This window comes from Ips typographus, linkage group LG8 (assembly GCF_016097725.1).
Source record: "Ips typographus isolate SLU linkage group LG8, UJ_Ityp_2.0, whole genome shotgun sequence".
Classification (NCBI taxonomy): Eukaryota; Metazoa; Arthropoda; class Insecta; order Coleoptera; family Curculionidae; genus Ips; species Ips typographus.
This window is the reverse complement of record NC_138429.1, coordinates 90,872-111,672: the sequence shown is the minus strand read 5'-3', so window position 1 is coordinate 111,672 and position 20,801 is coordinate 90,872. Positions and strand designations below refer to the sequence as shown.

Here is a 20,801-nt window from a genome sequence, read left to right as displayed (position 1 = left end):
TTGGTTCATGGATTGGCCCAATTGAATGGCCGGCACATTTCCCTGATTTGTCACTTTTAGATTTCTTTATTTGGTCATTAGAATACTTACGTCAAAAGATCGTATTATCGATCGTATTACCATCGAAAATGAAAGAATGTCAGTTGAAATGCAATGAAACACAATTTCAGTCAGTATTTTTGAAATCTGGAACTTGTATGATTACCCCACCTGAAAATCCAAGAAGGTGTGCACTTTTTCCTTAAACAACTTTTACTTCACTCAAACTGTGACATACCATCTCTACCTTGAGAGTCTTGAAGAAGGACCAACTTTAGATTTTTTGATTTAGATGGTAAGTGCAGATGTGCGGTAGACGTTTACCATAACACTTTGTATATTATTGAAATGTGTCAATGTAGAACATGCACTAATTCAAAAATGTAATTTAGGTGGAATAGCTGCCGCTGTAGTTACAGTAATAGGACGACCATTACCGACAATATCAGAAGCAACCACCACAACAGCTTTCACCAACGTTTCCTCCAACAACTCGAAGCCCGGAAAAAACCTCTTTTGCCAACGGTTTAGAAGCCGACTTACCCACGACCACTGGTGATTCCTGCGTGACTTACCAACCACAACATCACCCGGTGAAGCGAAAAACCCGCGATGGAGTCGACTCCAAGCGTGAACGAAAAGCGGCCAAAACCCTCGCCATCATCACAGGCGCTTTCGTGCTCTGCTGGTTGCCGTTCTTCATAATGGCTGTGATAATGCCCATCAGTCCTCACTTGTTCCAAAAATACATGGTGTCAATCATTCTCTGGTTGGGCTATTTTAATTCGACGCTCAATCCGATCATTTACACCATTTTCAGTCCGGAATTTCGGCACGCTTTTAAGAAAATTCTGTTTGGCCGGAACTATGCGAGACGAAACCGACATTTTGGGGTTCGCGGTCTTGCATGATGGCGGCCAAGTGGTCGTATGCCTTCGGATAACGAGCCGCCCGTAGCCGCCCGTTTGGCCGCCATTGTTGCCGCCCCCGCCGTTGGAGCCGGCCCCAAGAATGTCACTTTTAAGTGTGACTGATCCGAAGACAAACGACCACGGAATGTGGTTTCTCCTGTTGTAGAGTACGAAAGCAGCAGCAGTAATGATCGTGTAGTTTTAGAGATGCGAACTATTAACGACTTTTAATGGGGAATCAGTAAAAACGCGTCATCTGAATATCTCAGAAACCTCCCTAAATTACCAAAATAAGAGCAGAACGTTCTTTTGTAACATACACTGTGTTAAATCCAACGATATCTCCGCCAAAAGGGCTTTCTACAGTGTACATGTGTAAATATCAGTGTAATCAAAAACTGTATGTACCATTCTTTATGTAAATATCGTGTAAAGTTGTAATGGCAAGGCTATAAAGTACAAATCATGGAAAGTAATCGTTTGTATAACCTACTATACAATAAAATGTATATTAATCTAAGAAAAGGGATATTTATAATAAAAACTATGTGTGTTTAACTAGTTTTGACATTAAATTATTGTAGTAACAACGAAATAATAAATTTTGGGTTTTCCTTCTGTGATAAACGTTTTCGTTTTAGGTTGTAAGTCTGTAAACCAAAAATATCTAAATTAAGATATCATTTTAAGTATGCAATAAATAGCTGTACCAAAAAGAAAATGTGATGTACAATCAGACAACCTACAGGGAGAGCAACCACCTACAACTTTCTCATTTTACAGGGTGTAAGTAGCACCTTGACACAATTATCAATGGAAAAAATCAAATATTTATATAAGAGTTATTATTTTTGTATTTTGTAAAATTTTACCTTACTACAGTGGATGTGTGTGTTGGCCTTTGGTTATGAAATGTATATTATTACAATTTAAACTAAAAAGGTTTGCTTAAGTTAGGCAAAAGTGCCTTAAACTGGTTTTGCTCTATTAATTTATTAAAGTAAAACTAATAGCAGTGTCAAGAAGTGCTGGTCACTACACTAATATCAGCTTTACTTCACTAATTCTTTATTGTAAGCAAACCTTATTATGTCTCCCAAACCCTAAATATTAGCAGTTATTCTAAGGTGCATATAAAAGATAATAAATAATCAACTAATTTACTGTTATTATCATATTTAAGTTGAGCCATAAGTATGATGATCAACAATAATAAAAATAGAGCGATAAAAGTGTATATATAACATATTTAAGGTAAAATGATAATATAATAAAGTCTTAATGTTTATTTGGAGGTTTTATTGTTTAAAAACTCATGCAGCACTTCCAAAAGGTATTTTCGAAAAACCTATAAGAATTTCAGTAGTAAAGATAATATTTAACTGAAAATTTAAAACCAAATTCTTACCAGTATTGGTGACAATTTCCAAACCATCTGCCAACTTAGCGAAACCCAAAAGTCTGAGTAGAACCACTTTGAATTTATCAATCAAAAGATTCGCTTTCCATGTTAAGCTTCCGGTTGGAGAAGAACCCAAATTCACATTTCCAGCGCATTCCTCCAAATTACCGTCCACCAAGGCTTGAAGAGCATTAGAAATTATCAGAATCCTGATGGCTGTACCATTTAAAATTGGTTCGAAAAATCCGAATGTTTCTCCACCTGGGTGTGAATTAATTCAATTGCTAACTGGGTTTGGTTCTTTAATGTATCTTGGACGAATGTTTTAAAAGGAGTGATTATCTGGATTACATTCTTTATAACCGGTAGTTTTGCTATAAACTTAATTAAGTCTTTAAGTGATTTGAACGTTTTAATCACATGCAAAAGATGGTCAACTATAAAGTTAGCAGTTTTAGTCCAGGCATTCCAAATGGTTTTGGCCAGTTTTATAGCATTTTCCACAAAAAAAATTATGACATCTTCAGCAGTTTTGCCTCCTAACACACCTGCAGCCACCAGGCCGTCCAACAAGGCGTTTGTTGCTTCATTGAAAAGTTGTATTATGTCACTTGCTCTGTTAAAGCTGAAATTTTCAATGGAAACAACCAGATGGGTGGCAAATTTCAACAGCTTGGATGGTATTTTGAACGGTAATTTAATCAACTCCCCAACGGCACTTCTATCAATTTGAATTCTGTTGGACAATGGTTCTGCAGCTGTAGAATAAAAATTTCCATAATAAAAAAAAACAAGAAGAAATAAAGAAAATACCTGTTAAGTTAATCACTAAAACTGTTAGTAAAACTGTTTTTATGAAAACACTCATTGTAGTGGAGTATGGTGACCAAGTAACTGTTTGTGAATACCTACCACTAAGTACCACCTAGTAGCTTTTAAAACAAAAGTACCTAGCAGATAACAGAAGTAAATTAAATTTTAAAATTGTCATTTTTAATGTTACTGATAACCGTTTAAGCTTTATTTAAAAGAAAAGTTTCATTACCTATTTTAAATTGGAATTATTATGTAGATAACTTTGAAAGGAATTAATTGCAGTTTCCAAGCTACGTTATGAGTCGTAAGTATAAAATTATATTGTTAAGTGTTTTACTGTTACCACCCACTAATTACAAACTTTCAAACAAAAAAACACTGAAGAGATAACCATAAATTATATGAATTTAAATTAGTGATGGGTAAATTACCAGTAAGTACTAATACTGTGTTTCTGGAAGTTCAAATTTTGACACCGCTTTTCTCCCTGACTGTACCAAATTTTGTAATGTTTTTTCAGGTTATTAGATAGGAAATTTAGTGAGGATTTCACAGGCCGTCAGTGCCGCTACTATTCAGGGGGTGCATGAAAAGTGTAGTGATTCAGATTCAATGGCCACATTCATAAGAACACAATTTTCTTATAAAGGCACTGAAAAAAATTTACTAGTCAAATTGGAATTTACTGGTAAAGATGGTAAATTTTCCTGTTACACTGAATATTACTTTTCCAATTTTACTTTACCTTACTGGTAAATAACTAATTTAAATTGTTGATATATGGTTTTACCAGGAAATGTAAAACACAGACGATATTAAAGGAAGTATTGTATGTGTGCTAAGTTTATAAAAATCGCAGGTCAAATTATGCACTATATAATAATGTATTATTCAACGAGTGTGGAATAACGGTTATTATTCTCTGAAAGATAAAATAATACAAATTTCACCAGATTTGACACAAGTAAGATTGCAAAAGAAATTGTATAACTTTTGCCTACTTTCTTAAGATAATCATTCTTGTTTGGTCTTAAACCAGTTATTGTGACGGACTTTAATCCTACATTGTAACATTACTATGTACAAAGTTTAATATATAGCTGAATGGTTGGATTTTGTGACGTACAGTTGGTCTAGTAGCAAAACAGTCCCTGTTTTATTATCATAATTTAGTCCATTCTTTCATAAATTACATAATTTCTAATATATGTAAGTAACCCGCGCATACATGGGACGAGTGATCGCAGTAGTGGTTAATACATCTTTCACTTTGGTTTGGTTGACAGTCGCTAATCTTCAGACAAACCGATAGCAAGCAAACAACGCGATTTCACTTTGCGTGTTGATTCGTAATCATTTTTGTTTGACTTGAAGTGCAGTGAAAATGATGAGTGGAACCAAAGTTCAGTTAGATGATGATCAAAAATTTACTTTGATGAAAGTAAGTTATATTTTTTGAATTTTCTACGTACTGCTACTAGAAAATCAAGTTTAACAAACAGGTTAGGGTATCGTAACAACTCAATAATTTTTACTTAATTCGAAATTAATTCCTAAACCATAATACTAAAGACAAAGGTATTTCAGTGTTAATTAGTTGCAGAAATAACCTCTGAAATGCCAATATTTTCATTAATATTAATTAACTGTTTTTCAATAGAATCTATAGTTATCTCCATTAATTTCAATCTGATAACAGAAACTAGCAAAGTTATTAGTTCTAAATAATAACATAATATACTTCTCCAGTTAAGGACTGAAACTTTCCGTATATTCAAGTAGTTTTGCGAAATACCAATCAATTAATACAGCACAACAGCATAAACTTTGACTTTTAATGATGGTTCAAATTCCAAAAAATTATGCTATTACCAGGAATTGAAGCACTTATTGATCTTCTCCATCCGATTCTAGCGGATTACGAATCAAATGAACCGTTTCCGCTTCCAAAGCCAATTTCCTAATATTCGCCAAACATCCGGCAGCCGCTTCTTGCAACTTCCAATCAGTCGACGATACCGCTTTAAGCAAAAATGGTACCACCCCACTTTCGTGCATCGTAATACAGTTGAAAGGGTTCTTTGACAGGTGGAACAAAGCTAAAGCTGTGGTTCTGTGTACGCTGGTATCCGTGTCCGCCATGTATTGTACTAAAGGTGTTATCGCGCCTAATCTGCAACAAAGAAAATTGGTTTTTTACTTTTCTGAAAATGGTCTCATAGAAAACTAGTACAAACCTTCCAAATTCTTTACAATTTGATCCCCACGCGCAACAGTAAGCAATAGCCGACGCTAAGTGTTGTCTCAGTTCCACTTCTTCTGTTTGTACCAAGTTTACCAACATTGGAACCACTCCATGATCTGTCAAATTCGCTTATTATTACTAGACAAACCAAAATTGGAAAAATAACTAAAAGTGTTATAATCCTTAGACAGTATACTAATCAAAACTCAAAACACAAAAATGTGAAATATAAGTGTATAGTTTTGCTTTTTATTGTCAGTAGACAATTTTACCGGTGATCACAGCCAAATTTTCAATGTCTTTCGCTATTTCTGAAATGGCAGCACAAACGCACGCCAACACGTGACTGTCTGGTGATTTGAGTAAATTGACTATCAACTCCAATCCTCCTACAAAACAACGGACCATCTCACCAGAATCGGTAGCGTACCGTATACAAGGAACTAAAGACCATGCCGCGTTAGCTTGAACCTATAAACCATTATTACTTATCCAATTTCAATCATTTGCTAAAACCTACTTTAGGTGAGTCGTTCTTCAATAAAGACCAAATCAGTCGCACTCCATCCAGTTCTTCGATTTCTCTCATTGACTCTGGATCTTGAGCGCATTCCCTCAACACCATGGGCACATTCTCCAAAAGTGGTGGATAGGTGTAGTTTAATAAATTTACTAAACGTGGTATTCCATCAGCTCGTCTTAAACTGTTACGGTTATGTTCAAATTTCAGGCATTCTCCTAGTGCTCCCACCACGTTGCTCAGTACCTCCTCACTTTCCTCTATGTTCTCTAGCAGCTTAACTAAAACCTAACGTGATCATCAGACTGTAGCTTAAACTGTAACCACGAAAACTACCTCAACAGTTTTAAGTTGATCAAATCTTTCAACGTTTTCAGGACTAATGGCCGTTTTCCATATAGCTCCAGTTACAGCAGCCAAAAGTGGTTTGTCCTCCTTAGTTTTAGGATCTCTAGCCATGTTTACTAACGGATCTAAACCTCCAGACTGTCTAACCATATCACGTGTTACACCTCTTTCGCAACACTTGAAAATGGTTTCAGCACAAAATCGTCTCAGTTCCGGATAACCCTAAAAAAAAAAATTCTAGATTACTCCAATATTGGTATTTTTCAGCTAACCTCAGCAGCTAAGTGTCTAACGATGTCCCTTATCATACCCTCAGTTTGAATAGCTAACTGGTAGCTAGGATCATTGGCACACTGGGAAATTATGGCTATTGTAGGAATAACCACTTCCATATGTACTGCCCTATGCAACAAAACAATTACAGAAACTAGAAAAAGTTAAGTAATCTACCAACTTCAGTAATTTTGCTAGTAAAGGTACAGCTCCACTCTTCATCATCACCTGAACATTCTTCTTACTCCTCGACACCGAAGATAAAGCTCTGGCAGCGGCACTAACCATATCAACGGAAGCAGCCTCATTTTCTTCTAATTTGTCTTTTGCGGTGTGCAGGTAAACTTCGTTACAGTCAAGAAAATCTACCAGTTTTGGAATACCATTGCACTGTCTGAAAACTACACTCAATACAGTTTGTCACGCAAATTATTTTAAGTGACAAACCTTATATGTTTCCGCGCTTTCTTCACTTGGGCAACATTGTGTATGGTTTCCGCCACAAGAATTTGCAAATCTCGCGCTGGTTCCGTAAGATTTTTCACCAGAAGATCAATTCCACCCAAATTTGCAATGCACTTGCGAATGTCTTGATTCTGGGACAGTTCGGTTAATACACTTAAAGCCCCCAGCTTGCATTTCAAGTCTTTGGTTTCCAATAAGTTGATAAGAACTTCCAATCCACCTATTTCCTGTTAAAATGTTTTTCTTGCAGTAGGTAAATCAGTTGGGATTAGTTTGGGGAAGTAACCTGAATTGCTAATTGATTAATCTCAGTGGTAAGATCATGGTCTTTCAAACAACACAATGCTACCACAGTGGCTGTTTGGTTACCAGTTTTTAAGTATTTGATTAGTTTCTGTATGTGCCAGTACTCGGGAGGTATCTCAGATTTGGGTCTTTCAGTTCGTGGCTCTTCATCAGAGGAAGACCTATATGGAAGCTTATAAAAACCTTGATATGGCATAACTAAAATTAGCAGCGTACCCATCTAATTCAGACTCTTCACTGTCAGGTTGTTCTTCTATTACAACCTCGCGAGGTATGTACTTGCTTTGATCTTCCGAAAACTCTTTAAGATCATCTTCAGAATCGCTTTTCATGCTTCCTCACAAGCAACTTTTCAATGCACAAACTGACATTCCATTAGACTTCAACCTCAGGCAACAAATCAGTCAATTTTATCAATCAGTCAAGAAAATATCCTCCACAATTTAATTAGTATCGTAGGTTTATGGTATGCTGATTTTACGAGAAATCACGCTTTTATATATTTGCTTTGCAAAATACTTAAAATAAGCAACAATAACATCCATATATTCAAATTGATAGCATTGAAATTCACGTCTAGTAGAGTGTATACATATGGATTGACCTGAAATCATAATTTAAAGATTAAAATGCATTAAAGCGTTTAGGTGTATGTACCTTAAAATCGCCACTATCGACAAATATGGTCTTCTTGAAAAGGGAAAGTATTATTAAGTGCTCGAAGACAAATATTGCATTTTAATGAGAGTACAGGTTAAATTGCTTGTCTTTAAATAAACCAGAAATGGTCAAAAGTGCTTTGAACTTTAGTTATAAACGTACAAGTACTAAAGTTGCACTTGCATTTTGATGTCAACATCCATCAACGGTTATTAAATATGATAATTTAAATAACATTAACACGAATATTAATTACTTTTACAGACAGTAAATTTCCCAACAACTACTAATATTTCCATTTAAGTCAGTTAACACGTTTTGATAATGTTACATGGATTTTGATAAAATATTACCACTGTCTGACATAGCTATAATTAATTTCAGTTCAAAAGGACTGTCAATGACATTTTGCAACCACATCATGACGATGCTTTCTTATGCAGATGGTTAAAAGGTAATTTATACACTCTGAGCAAAATAAAATATTAATACTTACATTGAAAAGTACCTACAATTTCCAATTTTGTTTAAAAAGCCTTGGTGGTGGTGGCCTGTAGTAGTTTCTTCAGTTTTCCACATTTAAAACTGTATGGTGCATATACCTGAAAACAAAAAACATTTAATTTATATTGTATGTATAATGGTCAATTTTAGCAAGATCATGGAACATAGAGGCTGCTGAAAAAATGCTTAGGCAAGTAAGTATCTAGTACTACAAAACTTATTGTTTATAAACAAAATTTAAAAGTCTATGAAATGGCGACTGCAATGGGAAGTGGATACTGCTTTAAAAGATTGGACACCCCCTGAGGTGGTTCGTTTGTATTATCCATATGGAATTTGTGGAGTAGATAAGGATGGTGCTCCTGGTATGTTTTGTTGATTGTTATTAAACTTGTTTATTGTAAAAATGTTTGCAGTGATAGTGATTGAGTTTGCTGGTTTGGATTTGGTGGGTCTGTTACATTCAGCAAGTCGGCAAGACTTGATTCGGACTACTATTCAAATTTTGGAAAAAACTACTGAAAATGGCTAAAGAAAATGATGGATCTAGTAGAATTAACGTTATTTGTGATATGGAAGGGTTTAGCTTGAGACAGTACGCTTGGCGACCAGGTAATGTCCTTAAACAACTGTATAACTTATTATAAACAAATTTGATTTAATTTCAGCCGCCGAATATATATTCGCAATTATTCAAATGTACGAAGCCAATTATCCGGAAATTCTGAAAGCGTGTTACATCATAAATGGTGGGTATAAACTAGCTACCATTAACAACAATCATAGCAATGGAACCTTTTCAGCACCTAGAGTGTTCGCCATAGCATTTAATGCAGTCAAAAGATTCTTAAACGAAATTACAATCTCCAAAATCAATATACTGAAACGGGACCCCAAAAAATGGCAAGCTGTTTTACTAGATAATATTCCAGATGATCAGCTGCCTAAAGCTTATGGAGGAGTAATGGTTGATCCTGATGGAAATCCTAAATGTTCAACAAAAGTAAGTTACAAACTAAATTTGGAATTGGAATGTTTAATAATGTCCCCCAGCAAACCAATTTATTAGCACTGTCATAGTATATTACTGTGTTTTCCATTATCCTCATCAAAAAACAAACATCTGCACTTAAGTTAATTACTTCCACATTTTGTTGTAGATTAACTATGGAGGCAAAATCCCCGAGTCATACTATATTAAAAATATACAAGTAGAAAACAATGTAGCATCCAAAAATGAATACGTAACTACGGTAATAAAGAAAGGAGAGAAACTAACTTTGGACTTTAAGGTTGACGATGAAGAATGCTTTTTAAAGTGAGATTTTTGCTTTTACGTGTAAATATACTAACCGATAGAACTGGCAAACTTCCAGATGGGACTTCCGGACTGAGGGTCACGACATCCGGTTCGGTATTACGCTAAAAGACGCAGAAGGGAATACTAGTCCGGCAGTTCGACATTCCAGAGTTTCGTCGAACCAAATCGACGAAAGTGGCGTTCTGGCGTGCCAGGCACCGGCAACATGTGAGTTGATAACTAGGACGTGCAATTTTCATTAATTTTTTGATATTTTCCAGACACTGTGACTTTCGACAATACTTACAGTATGCTAAGAAGTAAAAAAATACATTATTCAATATACGTAACTAAGAAGCTTAATTTGTTACCGACTGATGACGATGTTGCGGCTATTTTAGATGAGCCAATTGATAGTAAAGATGAAGGAATTGGAAATATGGTGGCCAAACTATCAGTTTAGATTTGGTTAATAATAGGATAAAACATTGTGATGTAAATAGATTTTAGGTAACAAACCGTCCAAATTAAATATTGAAAGTTAATTAATATAATAAATGGTTGAGGATTTTTAACAATATTTTTATTTTCCATCCAGACAGTTGTATAACATAAAAATACTTTTCAATAGGGGGAGTATTAATAACATATCTTACAGACAGAAGGAATGAAGTTATAGATACATTTTATGTATATACTTTGAGTTCAAATTATTATTGCATATTAAGGCTAGAACTAATCATCATCATTATGCGTAAAAAGCATAGAAACCAATTCGGATTTCTCGCATTGCTCTCCCTCCAATTTTTGAGGAGCATTCCATCTTTTCAATGTTGGTACAACCAGAAGCCTAGTTTTGGGATCTTTTCTGAATGGACAGCCTGGATCTTTCCACCTAAAAAGTTATTTTATACAACTTATGTAAACTGAATAGACATAAATTAAGTTGTAATTAATGAACTTACGTCTCACGATCGCCCACCTCTACCACAACAAAATGAGACTCTTCTGGAAGTTTGGTTAGTTCTTTTTCCACAACTGGCCAAGCTAGAAAGAAAAAACTTTTCCAATCTCCTCAAAGTCATCTCGAATCATTATCTTACATTGAAAAATGCAAGGTTATAAAAAAGTAGTGCCCTAAAAACATACAAGCAAACCTGTAGCCATAACCTATACTTAGCCATGTAAATATTTACAAACCTGATTTATTTTAATAAAATTTGTAGTATACTAAACTCTAAAGATAAGATAGAAATTTAATTAATTGTATTAACTTGGCTTAAGCCTTAGCAAACATGTCCTGTAATAAGTATAATCACATTCATGTGATACCAATGATTAATTTGGGAAATTTAACTATGTACTTCCTCTTAAGACAAGTGATCTTATATACATTTTAATAGTATAAATACGAAATTACTTACCCTGATTACAGTCCGGACACCAACTTACCCCAGATGAGTCTTTCCCCCCAGTAAAGTACACATGAACTAGTTTGTTTTTTGTATCGAATGTATTAAAAAAGTCTACAAAACTTTCGTAACCCACTACGTGGTGTTTAACGACCATTTTTAAGCTTATTTCAACACAAAACGAGAGATATAAAGTAAAGTAATAAAAAGGGAGGAAAAATCAAAATTAAATAAATATCTAATGTAATCTAAAATATAAGGTTATGTTTATTGTTTATCTAGGAATTTTTGATTTTTGACAGTCTTATTTGATATAGCTGTCTCTCTTAAATGCCTTGCATAGAGAGAGCAATATCTATTATGTCAAATCCTGTTAGGGCGGGGTTCAAGTAGTACGGATTCACTAATGATGTATTTATTACATCGAGACTGGCTATAATTTTTAAGTTTTAAACTGTATTTTAAATCATATAATCTTCTCTAAACTGCATTATTTAAAAACAAACTTTATATTTAAACAAATATTATTATCGTCAGTCGCACCGTCAAGTTTTTGTATTTTTAGAGAAACGTTTTTTTTTATTTTTAATAATTACAATCTAAATTTTAAATTCAATTACCTACAGCAGCTATTTACCACATCTAGTATATCAATAGACGAACGTCAACAAAATTAAGAGATAAATGACGTCCGTAATCATATTGAGTAATTTATCTTTGACTGCTTTTGACCCACAAGACATTCATTGATAAGTTGCAGTCTCTTAACCGTACACCACGTTACGATGACGAAAGTGTTATTTCTATTGTTATTGTGTTTCGTACAGAGTTTGCTATCCGAAGGTAGGTTCAACTTTTTTCGGTATAAATTTGAATTAAGATCAACTTTGCAGGCCCTCCTTCTGCACCTAAAAATGCTGTGGAACACGAAAAGAAGCTCAGTGAATACGTTTTGGCCATTCTGGAGCATTACAAGCAAAAGGACCCCGTCGGTATCCCTGGGGCACCCATACCCGATCCGTTAATAATCCCCCCGATGAGCCAATCATTTTCTGTGGGACGAATGCATTTTAAGAACGTTGAATTGTACGGATTAAAAAAATTTAGAATCGAACACATCACAGCTAATTTAGCTGACATGAAAATGGAAGCTGCTTTATTGATTGATAAAATGAATATCATAGGAAATTACACTTTAAGGTGCTTTAGAATGTAGTTTAACTGTTACGGTTTTAAAATGGTGGATCTCTAGGACCTGGTTTTCTTCTGCTGAAGGTCCGTTTACCGTAAACCTGACTAGAGTGCGCGTTAAAGCGGAAGCTAATTTGGAAGTGCAAAAGAATGGTTCGTTAGAAGCACAAGATATTGCCATGGATATTACTTTTAAAGATATGGCATTGGATTTTCAGGGACTTGGATTTTTTGCATCCATGTTCCAGGTAATTTTAACGTAAAATTGATTTTTTTTTGTATAATTATTTAATTGCAGAACATTATGAATTCAGTGGGTTCCTTCGTTTTTGATTCAATCAAACCGTTTATACTAAGCGAAGCCAATACAAATATTAGAAATGATATTAACAAACAAGTGTCTAAAGTGCCTCAAACATTTCCAAACTCTATTTCTCCGTTTGATCAACTTGTGGCAGAAATCAGAAGAAAAGTCCGCGGTATGGGATACGATCCCTATAAAGTGGCGGATTATAACAGCAGCGCTGGAATATTTGACGTTTTTCTAACTCACACCTGGTTATATGGTGCTTCTAGTTTCCACAGGTTAGATTATAGGTTAATTCAGTTGTTCTTTAGTTAATTTTATAATACAATTTAGAACCAAAGATATCATATTTGAAATGAGAAACAACACAGTGCACAGTCTGTTGGAAGTGGGAACCCAAAAGCTTCTAGGAACCACTCACTGGGAACTATCCTTCGTGTCTGGAATAATGTCCAGAGCAGGCACAGCTTCGTTTAGTGTAGAATATATCAGAGTAGGTTATTGATTTAATTTTGAAAACCAAACTTTCAACAATTATTTTAATAGGTTCAATTGAATGCCAGCCAGAGTATGGACACTAGAATGAAACCATCACTTGATGACATACAGATCGAGTTAGGCAACATCCAAGTCAGATTCGATGGATTGGGGACCGTGGATTACGCGATTGAGTTTGGGATTAATGTAATTCCCAACTTGCTCAGATACCAAATTATGGACGCCATTGAAAAACCGATCAAATGGAAGATTCAAGAAGAACTGGATAAAGTTGAGGTTGAAGAATTGATTAAGGAAAATCTGGACAAACTGGACAGTATGGAAGGATTAGAGAATTTAAGTAATTTGCTATAATTAGTTCTAGAAATTGTTGTCAATGATTGACAAAAAATACATAAAGTACCAAATATGTAGTAATCTTTAATTACAAAGACAATAAAAAGCCATATAAACAATAATACAAAATATAAAAACTCTAAACATCTAAAACACTAATTTGGGTTTTCTAGTGTTATATTCTGAACTTCAATATACTGACTCTGCCTTTTTTTCGGCGCACGCCTTAAACTTCCTAAAATATTCAATAACTCAGACACAGCTTTAGGAGCATCCTTTTCTTTTTCTTTCGTATCCACCACACTATCTTTTTTCCTCTTTCTCAGAGTAAACTTCCCCTCCTTTATGGCATTAATGATATCCTCATTGACCCCTGGTGCCGCAGGTTTCTTTTCTTGCGGCGACTCCTGCACTCCTATCGTCTTTGCCAAGTCTTCGACGGTGGCTCGACTTCTTCGTCTGCGCAATGGCACCACTGGCGGCTGTCCTGTTATTGGCGGAGGAGGTGGGGGAGGCGGAGGTGGTGGTAAAGGTGGTGCTTTAAGTTTCTGCTCGGCGGCGTCTGCGCGTCCCTTGGCTTCTTGTAGTTCCGCCTCTACGAGTTTAAGTCGTTCTTCTAGAATCTCAACGTGAGAGTTGCTTTCTTGGTCTTCTAGTCGTTCCTAAATGATAAAAAATTGTTGGTTTTGTTTTTCTTTATATTCATTAAACTTACCTGTAAAATGCTAAGCTCTTCTTCATATTTTGCACGTTCATCTTCAATAGTCCTCTTCAAGGTTTCGATGTCTTGCAACAGCATCAGGGAGTCGGTTCCATTCTCTGAGTTGAGTCCTTGCAAAAGCAAATTGCTCTGATGCGCTAAAACGTTCCTTTCTTTCTTCTGTTCTTCAGCTACCTTCCTGCATTTTTATAGTTTTTACTACTCCTCGTTCACTGAAATAGCTTGTCCTTACCTGATTTGAAGAATTTCTTCTCTTTGGCTGTCTCTGATTTCTCTCAGCTCCTCCACCTCCTTACGCATCATCTCAGACACTCGTAGCAGTTGCGAATGTTCGCATTTGAGATCTTCTAGATTTTTCTTTAAAGTGCTGTTTTCAGCTTTTAGTGAATCTAATTCCTGTATAAATTGGAGTGGTTTATAGTACATGTTTTTTGCTAATTAAAATAAAAACTCACCTCAGACAGCTTACTTTGCTGTTCCAACGCTTGAAATTCGGTCTGTCGAACAGCGTCCAATTCAGTCTGGAGTTCCGCAACTTCAGTACTCAGTTGCTTAATGGTTTTGTTGAGATTTTCAATATCAGCATCGTTCCCAGACTCACCAGTGTCCACACCTTCGTCCACTGTGTCTTTGTCGGTCAAATGAAGAGTTTTTCTTTTTAGTTGTTTGTTTTCTTTATACCACTGGGTGGCATCCTTCATAGCCCTACAAAATGATGAATATTGGTCAGATTCGTGTAAACAGAGTTTTGTTGCAACTCAACTTAGTTGAAGTTGACTTTCTAAATTCTGAAAGAAAACTTATCATTACACTCACATAAAGAAATAGTGAAACAATGTGATCGTATTTAGTTGCACTAACAACACTAAATTCCATGATTGTAAAGTAATGATAAGTCAATTTTTCTGACATAAGAACATACCTTGCCATGGCACCAGTTTCAGTCTCATATTGATTCTTCAAAGTTTCATACTCTTTATACAGATTTTTAGATGCCGTGGACAGTTTTGTGAACTCTTCATTCTTTTCAAACAATTCAGTTTCCAAATGTTCGTGCTGCTCTTGCAGATTCAAATGTTTCTTCTCCAGATCTTTCAGGCTTCTCAACGCTATAAAACACTCAAATTAACACCGGAAATGTGTGAGAGTGGGGTAAAACCTTTTTCCTTTTCGGACAGCAGTTTCTTTCTCTTCTCCTCAGACTCTTCGAATTTTTGTTTCCATCTGTGAGCTGGATCGTTAGTGGATATTCTAGATTTGGCGGATGTATTGCTGGCATTCGAACTTTGTCTACTCAATGGCGTTCTTAAGGGAATATTGGATCCGGTCGTGTGTCTAGGTGATGTGACAGTCGATTTATTCATGCTCATAGTTTAGTCTGTCACCTGAAACAGATGTTACATTTCTCACACAAGTCTATTAAGATGTGGTTTAGTAAAAATAGAACAAGTTTAAAATGCTTTGTCATTGGAGATTTTTTATAAAAATAGATCCTTATTGAATAAGATTCAGGTATAATAAAATGACAAGATAGTATATTGGGCTTTTTCACTGCAATTATGATTGTTCAGCAAATGTTCTCTTAGTTAGAAACCACATCCTGTTGGGATACAGGCAATTCTTTCATTTTAAAGTTACTACTAATTTTTAACTGTTATAATGTGGCAATTGACAGTTTTTAGGACTAAGCAAATATTCTTATCTTCTAATGTGCGCAAAACTGATAGGAAACCTGGATTACTAACGAGCAAATATTTGTCACGCTATTTACATTTCTACAGTTTGATTGAATGAAAAATTCTTCTAAAATAAGGTTTTTTTTTATATTGCGTGATTATAAATCACTCTACTAATCAACAATTTACGGAGCATAATTTGATGGTAGTTAACGAGCTAAAAAGTCAAATTTTTCACTTTTACAACGGAAGTAGCGTGAGTATTTGAAATAGCTTTGGAGTATCAGTTATCACGTACTAGTTAAAATTTCATTTGTTGAAGAATTCGATGCTGTCTGTTTTCATTCCAGTCTTATCGTATTTATTTATAAACCGGAGCTGCTGCCTGATACACACACTGCATTTTTATTGAATTTCTGGAAAGATATGTTTGTTTTTGAACCTTAGCGCAGGTTTTATATTGAAAATCTTGCAAATTATGGTGGATTTTGAAACTAAACACTAACAAATTGGAAAGTTTTCATAAATATTAATCTCAGTGATTAACCACAAACAATGTTCATAAGACACTGTCTGTATATTTCAAAATGTTATACAGTGTTATAATTTATCCAAATGACCAACGTTTAAATTACATTTTAAAGTCACGTGACCCTTTTTGACATGTGTCCTCGCTTTTACAGTTTGGCAAGCTCTAAAATTGCATTATCAACGTCACGTGACGTGTATTTTGCAATTTTAGTTTTTACAACTGTCTAAATTTAATTTCTCAATTTTCCAAAGTTTAAACTGCGTTTTAAAATTCACGTGATTTGGCGACTGGCCTTTACAGTGTTGCAACCTGAAAAATGGAATTATCAAATCACGTGACGTTGTTCTTACAATTTTACCACTTTAAATTATCAATTTTTCAACTGTTTTTTTTTTTAAATGATGTGTGAATAAGAAAAATATTAAATAACAGGGAAACATATTGGAATAATTTTTTTTTTTTAGTATCAATATTTACAATGAGTACAACAAATATTTTTTGTTTGTCAGAATTTGGGAAAACAGTCACCTGAGGTTAGAAAATCGATTTTAAGGCTTCGGCACAAGGTCGAATCAGGTGTCAAAAATTTGGAAAAAACCTTTAAGTTGTCACCTAACCTAACCTAAAAACTGTCACGTGACCATAAACAATTAATTTTAAGGGTGTATTTCATCAAGGTCATAGAAAAACATCTAGATTTACATTTCATTCCATTTCAGTGAGACTGTTTGAAGTCACGTTTTGACAGATTGTACCTAGCTATTACGATAATTTCTCCGCGAGAGGTCGTTTCGTTTTGCAGTTTTGCATGGCACACTTGATATGTTTAGCTAAGTCGATTATAAGGGGTGTTCGATAATTGTTATGGTCAGGTCGCCTATGGATGGCAATTGTCACAAAAAGCGTATATCTTAGATAACGTTGCAAACAAATATTATATGACAGCTGTCTGAACTTACAACTAAATTTGAGAATGCCACAAATGTGTAAACATTTGAAGGTATCCTGACGCAGTTTAAATAATTTCAAGGCATTTTAGGCAATTTTAAGGCATTATCACTATGAAGCATTTTAAGCAACAAATAGAAGCATTGTGTGAGGTATTTTAAAGGCATTTCAAGGTATTTTGTACGCAAAAAGGCATTTTGGTGTAAGAAAGACACCATTTGTAATATAGCGTTTAGAATGCAACTTCCCTACACTTGTACGTCACTATGGTTGTTTCTTGCTTACTACTCTTTTTAGTTCTTATAGCAAAATCTGTTAGAACAGTGTAGGTTGGGTCAAGCAAATTTGAACCAGACAGAGAAAACTAGGACAATAACATAGATATCATCACAAGTTGTGTTTAATCAGCAATTTAAACGTGATAATGTGGAATTCGAACTGTTATTGTTAATAATAAAAAGTAAACATTAAAATTTGCTTTATGTAGAATACCCCTTTAAACTTGCACAACCGGACACTAATCACGATAACAATCTGTTAAAAGGAATTCCAGAACGTGTTCTGTTTATATAATTTGGGGGTATATAAACGACCACAGGACGTACCATTATTAATACTTTATGAAATAATAATTATTTTATGCCTACCATGAACAATTAACAGTTACGCTAACAGTATACCAGCAGGATTACTAATTGTTTATAATGTATACGCTGAAATATCGAGGTCCGTTTTGTTCTCCGGTCACAAGACAAAAGGAAAATGTAATAATCAAACAAAGGATGTTTTAAGCTGTAATTCTTTTGTGCCATTGAATATCAAAATTATATGCATAGTTTAGCAGTTTTCTCTGTCTTTTAATTACAATTTTTTGATTTATTATTTACATAAAACAGTACAAACTGGAGCAAAACTAGTTCTCACTGTATGGACATACTTGGAAAATGTATGTGGGAGAGACGTTTAATAAATTAACAACGCAGTTGCTGGGTCGTACTAATTGAAGACTTTTGAACTTTCGTAGGTTGGGTAATTTATTGTGTATAATCAAGAAATGTTCAGATGTGAATATCAAAATAATTGCCAGAGTGTCCCATCCAACTACTAGAAGAAGTACAGAAATTTCAAAATTTTGCATAGGAAATAAGTGATAAGAACCAATAAAAGTCAATGAAACAGACAAAGATGTTAAGATAAACTATAGGTGCATTCGATAATGGATCACATGAACCCTTTAATAGAAAAACTAATTGATACCTTGTGACTAGATAGTTATTGACCAATCACAAACTAGTACTTACTGTACTAAGATTTAAGCAAATGCTGAAGTTCTCATAAAGTAATCATGTGACCAACTGTCGAATAACAGAGAAAGTTGTTTACATCTTTCTTTCTAGCATTGAGTTCTTATGTATAATTTTCTGTGTTTAAAACTTTTAGTAGGAAAATTCACCTTAATCCTCCAATGCATCAGTTTGATGGATCTCATTATTACTTACTGATAAGCATGTAACTGTGATTAAAGTCGAAAACCCAAGTATTAATCATGATAATAAGAAACCCAGCCTTATCTACTTGCCTCATAAAGGTATGACTTCATACTTCATATAATAAAAGTTTACTGAAATTTAACAAAAATAATTACTTTTTAGTTAATTGCATTATTGACTATGGCTAGCGCAAATCTTCTCAACGGCGGGGTCAATCTTGCGAACCACTCGAGTTTGCTAAATAAGGAATAAAATTGCCATTCCAATATCCTTGACTGCAATTCATTTATAATAAATTATATACAATGCTCTAGGTTTACCTTGAACCTGCTTTCCCTGCCCTCACCTGCTTATATTGGTGTACTTATTTAAGCAAAACTGGCGGGAAAATTGCACTAAACTACCCAAATCGCATAAACTATAAATATTAACTTAAAATAGAACCCCTTACCGAAATACTTTTGGAAGAAAATAATCCAAATTGCCGATGAAAGTGTAGTTGGAGAAAGTACCCAGATGTCGCCGGACATAAAACGTCTATCACCGGTGTTTTTAAAATAAAAGTAAAACCTGTTTTGTTTCGAAGGAAATGAACCGAATCGGGTACCGTAAATACATCCCAACGCGGTACTGCCGCACTAACGAGTGTGACTGGAGAGAATATGACTAACCATTCCATGTAAAACGTTCCATTCTACACGCATGTCTCGCTTGGTTCGAATTTTTTTTAGCGAGGACAATAAGGCGCACGCTGGCCTCTTTATTATCAACTCGATCCTTTTTGAGAATTTCGAATTAAAGGCGTCTGTCTGGTACTCGTGGACTGTGGTACCATGCAATTCGTGCAGATAGTTTATTGCCCCCAAATAAGTCAGAGACAACTTAAAAAGTTTGGAATATTTTATGTAACTTTTAACAAATTGACCGTTAACAAAGCACAAAATATCAAAAACAGCAAGAACCAAATTTTGGTAAATCCTTACATTATACATAACACACACATCCAGTTTCTATATAAAGTTCAATGGTTAATAAATGTCTGACGTAGAGCAAGAGGCTATCACGTGATCTACTATGTTATTGTCGTAACGGCCATCACGTGACCAGCCCTTGTTATTTGACTGATTAGAGTTTAAAGGTTAGGTTATGTGTTTATTTTTTTATTTACCTGTGATTTTAATTTAAATTTTTAAAACATCAACATCCTGTTGTGTATTTAGTATTGTTGGCTAAAAAGGTATCATCACTTACCTGAACACATTTTGGTCAATATTTCATAATTATACACTTTACTGCAGATAATGACCATGTCAGACACCACTCCAGGATCTCTAGAAGAGCAAGCATTGAAAAGAAGGCAAAGACTGTTGTCTTTAAAACGCAAAAGAGAAGGCCGACCCGACCCTGACAGTTCTACGACCGGAAATCCAGAAAACGAACTCGAAACTCTACCAAAACCAATATTTAGAAGTTATGTCCCTTTGGATGATAAGTTGCAAGAGAATGTTATAACTGATATTCGGCCTGAAGATATTACAGAACAGGTATGTATTATTTTTGTGATATACTAACTAAAACATGTAATGTGCAGGTAAAGGATCAATTAGAGGCAGCAAAGTCACAAATTGTTATGGACCAACTTGATGTAACATCACTTGCGCCTAGAAAACCCGATTGGGACTTAAAGAGAGACATTGCAAAGAAAACGGAGAAACTGGAACGTCAAACCCAGAGGGCGATTGCTGAACTTATTAGAGAAAGACTTAATGAGCGAAAAGACTTAGCCACTATGGTCACTGTTGGTACTGAGCCATTCCAAAACTAATACTACAATTTTATATGTATAGTACAAGTTTTTGTTACTAACTGTTTGGTGTGTCAGTAAAATATTACAGAAGCAT

General features: G+C 34.8%; 7 protein-coding genes across 7 annotated transcripts in view; 4 read left to right on the top strand and 3 right to left on the bottom strand.

The window, feature by feature from the left end:
• The window catches only part of LOC145732856 (5-hydroxytryptamine receptor-like), a 42,153-nt gene extending 39,915 nt beyond the window's left edge, over positions 1-2,238 (top strand). The window contains 2 exon segments of the mRNA XM_081985396.1: positions 432-535; positions 537-2,238. Coding sequence (XP_081841522.1) covers positions 432-535; positions 537-950 — 518 coding nt within the window. The 3' untranslated portion in view covers positions 951-2,238.
• gudu (Armadillo repeat-containing protein gudu) lies at positions 2,235-7,710 on the bottom strand. The gene is made up of 12 exons (XM_081985374.1): positions 7,542-7,710; positions 7,306-7,486; positions 7,002-7,246; positions 6,736-6,948; positions 6,554-6,683; positions 6,270-6,503; positions 5,934-6,221; positions 5,686-5,884; positions 5,406-5,529; positions 3,166-5,341; positions 2,359-3,110; positions 2,235-2,298 (listed from the first exon to the last, which is right to left on the bottom strand). The coding sequence occupies exons 1-10, from the start codon at positions 7,655-7,657 to the stop codon at positions 5,056-5,058; spliced, it is 2,016 nt and encodes a 671-aa protein (XP_081841500.1). The 5' UTR covers positions 7,658-7,710; the 3' UTR covers positions 2,235-2,298; positions 2,359-3,110; positions 3,166-5,055.
• LOC145732867 (SEC14-like protein 2) lies at positions 4,468-10,363 on the top strand. Its single transcript, XM_081985409.1, is given in 11 exon segments — positions 4,468-4,609; positions 8,370-8,439; positions 8,640-8,683; positions 8,734-8,854; positions 8,906-9,000; positions 9,002-9,101; positions 9,158-9,238; positions 9,293-9,492; positions 9,650-9,807; positions 9,866-10,017; positions 10,071-10,363. Coding segments are annotated over 11 exon segments (1,260 nt in total). The 5' UTR covers positions 4,468-4,552; the 3' UTR covers positions 10,253-10,363.
• On the bottom strand, positions 10,356-11,470 carry LOC145732886 (thioredoxin domain-containing protein 17-like). Its single transcript, XM_081985430.1, has 3 exons — positions 11,214-11,470; positions 10,755-10,836; positions 10,356-10,684 (listed from the first exon to the last, which is right to left on the bottom strand). Exons 1-3 carry the CDS (start codon positions 11,356-11,358, stop codon positions 10,525-10,527), a joined length of 387 nt encoding a protein of 128 aa, XP_081841556.1. The 5' UTR covers positions 11,359-11,470; the 3' UTR covers positions 10,356-10,524.
• Positions 11,471-11,884: 414 nt separating this feature from the next.
• LOC145732866 (uncharacterized) lies at positions 11,885-13,606 on the top strand. The gene is made up of 6 exons (XM_081985408.1): positions 11,885-12,044; positions 12,095-12,401; positions 12,454-12,640; positions 12,691-12,977; positions 13,033-13,192; positions 13,246-13,606. Exons 1-6 carry the CDS (start codon positions 11,987-11,989, stop codon positions 13,549-13,551), a joined length of 1,305 nt encoding a protein of 434 aa, XP_081841534.1. The 5' UTR covers positions 11,885-11,986; the 3' UTR covers positions 13,552-13,606.
• Positions 13,598-19,563, bottom strand: LOC145732857 (uncharacterized). Its single transcript, XM_081985397.1, has 7 exons — positions 19,352-19,563; positions 15,414-15,639; positions 15,177-15,363; positions 14,710-14,959; positions 14,487-14,650; positions 14,249-14,432; positions 13,598-14,195 (listed from the first exon to the last, which is right to left on the bottom strand). Exons 2-7 carry the CDS (start codon positions 15,622-15,624, stop codon positions 13,689-13,691), a joined length of 1,503 nt encoding a protein of 500 aa, XP_081841523.1. The 5' UTR covers positions 15,625-15,639; positions 19,352-19,563; the 3' UTR covers positions 13,598-13,688.
• Positions 19,564-19,986: 423 nt separating this feature from the next.
• Positions 19,987-20,798, top strand: LOC145732883 (coiled-coil domain-containing protein 12). The gene is made up of 3 exons (XM_081985427.1): positions 19,987-20,137; positions 20,199-20,444; positions 20,492-20,798. Exons 2-3 carry the CDS (start codon positions 20,202-20,204, stop codon positions 20,723-20,725), a joined length of 477 nt encoding a protein of 158 aa, XP_081841553.1. The 5' UTR covers positions 19,987-20,137; positions 20,199-20,201; the 3' UTR covers positions 20,726-20,798.
• Positions 20,799-20,801: the final 3 nt, after the last annotated feature.

Bases quoted from the DNA above. Each gene is read 5' to 3' on its own strand.
- gudu (XM_081985374.1), bottom strand. From the start codon at position 7,657: ATGAAAAGCGATTCTGAAGATGATCTTAAAGAGTTTTCGGAAGATCAA. The intron at 7,487-7,541 runs GTACGCTGCTAA...GCTTCCATATAG, and splicing joins GAAGAGTCTGAATTAGATGG to GTCTTCCTCTGATGAAGAGC. The intron at 5,885-5,933 runs GTAGGTTTTAGC...AATGGTTTATAG, and splicing joins TGAAGAACGACTCACCTAAA to GTTCAAGCTAACGCGGCATG.
- LOC145732886 (XM_081985430.1), bottom strand. From the start codon at position 11,358: ATGGTCGTTAAACACCACGTAGTGGGTTACGAAAGTTTTGTAGACTTT. The intron at 10,837-11,213 runs GTAAGTAATTTC...TTTTCTTTCTAG, and splicing joins GTGTCCGGACTGTAATCAGG to CTTGGCCAGTTGTGGAAAAA. The intron at 10,685-10,754 runs GTAAGTTCATTA...ATAACTTTTTAG, and splicing joins GAGGTGGGCGATCGTGAGAC to GTGGAAAGATCCAGGCTGTC.
- LOC145732866 (XM_081985408.1), top strand. From the start codon at position 11,987: ATGACGAAAGTGTTATTTCTATTGTTATTGTGTTTCGTACAGAGTTTG. The intron at 12,045-12,094 runs GTAGGTTCAACT...TCAACTTTGCAG, and splicing joins ACAGAGTTTGCTATCCGAAG to GCCCTCCTTCTGCACCTAAA. The intron at 13,193-13,245 runs GTAGGTTATTGA...TTATTTTAATAG, and splicing joins TTAGTGTAGAATATATCAGA to GTTCAATTGAATGCCAGCCA.
- LOC145732857 (XM_081985397.1), bottom strand. From the start codon at position 15,624: ATGAGCATGAATAAATCGACTGTCACATCACCTAGACACACGACCGGA. The intron at 15,364-15,413 runs GTTTTACCCCAC...AGTGTTTTATAG, and splicing joins GCTGTCCGAAAAGGAAAAAG to CGTTGAGAAGCCTGAAAGAT. The intron at 14,651-14,709 runs GTGAGTTTTTAT...CAATTTATACAG, and splicing joins AGCAAAGTAAGCTGTCTGAG to GAATTAGATTCACTAAAAGC.
- LOC145732883 (XM_081985427.1), top strand. From the start codon at position 20,202: ATGACCATGTCAGACACCACTCCAGGATCTCTAGAAGAGCAAGCATTG. The intron at 20,445-20,491 runs GTATGTATTATT...TGTAATGTGCAG, and splicing joins CTGAAGATATTACAGAACAG to GTAAAGGATCAATTAGAGGC.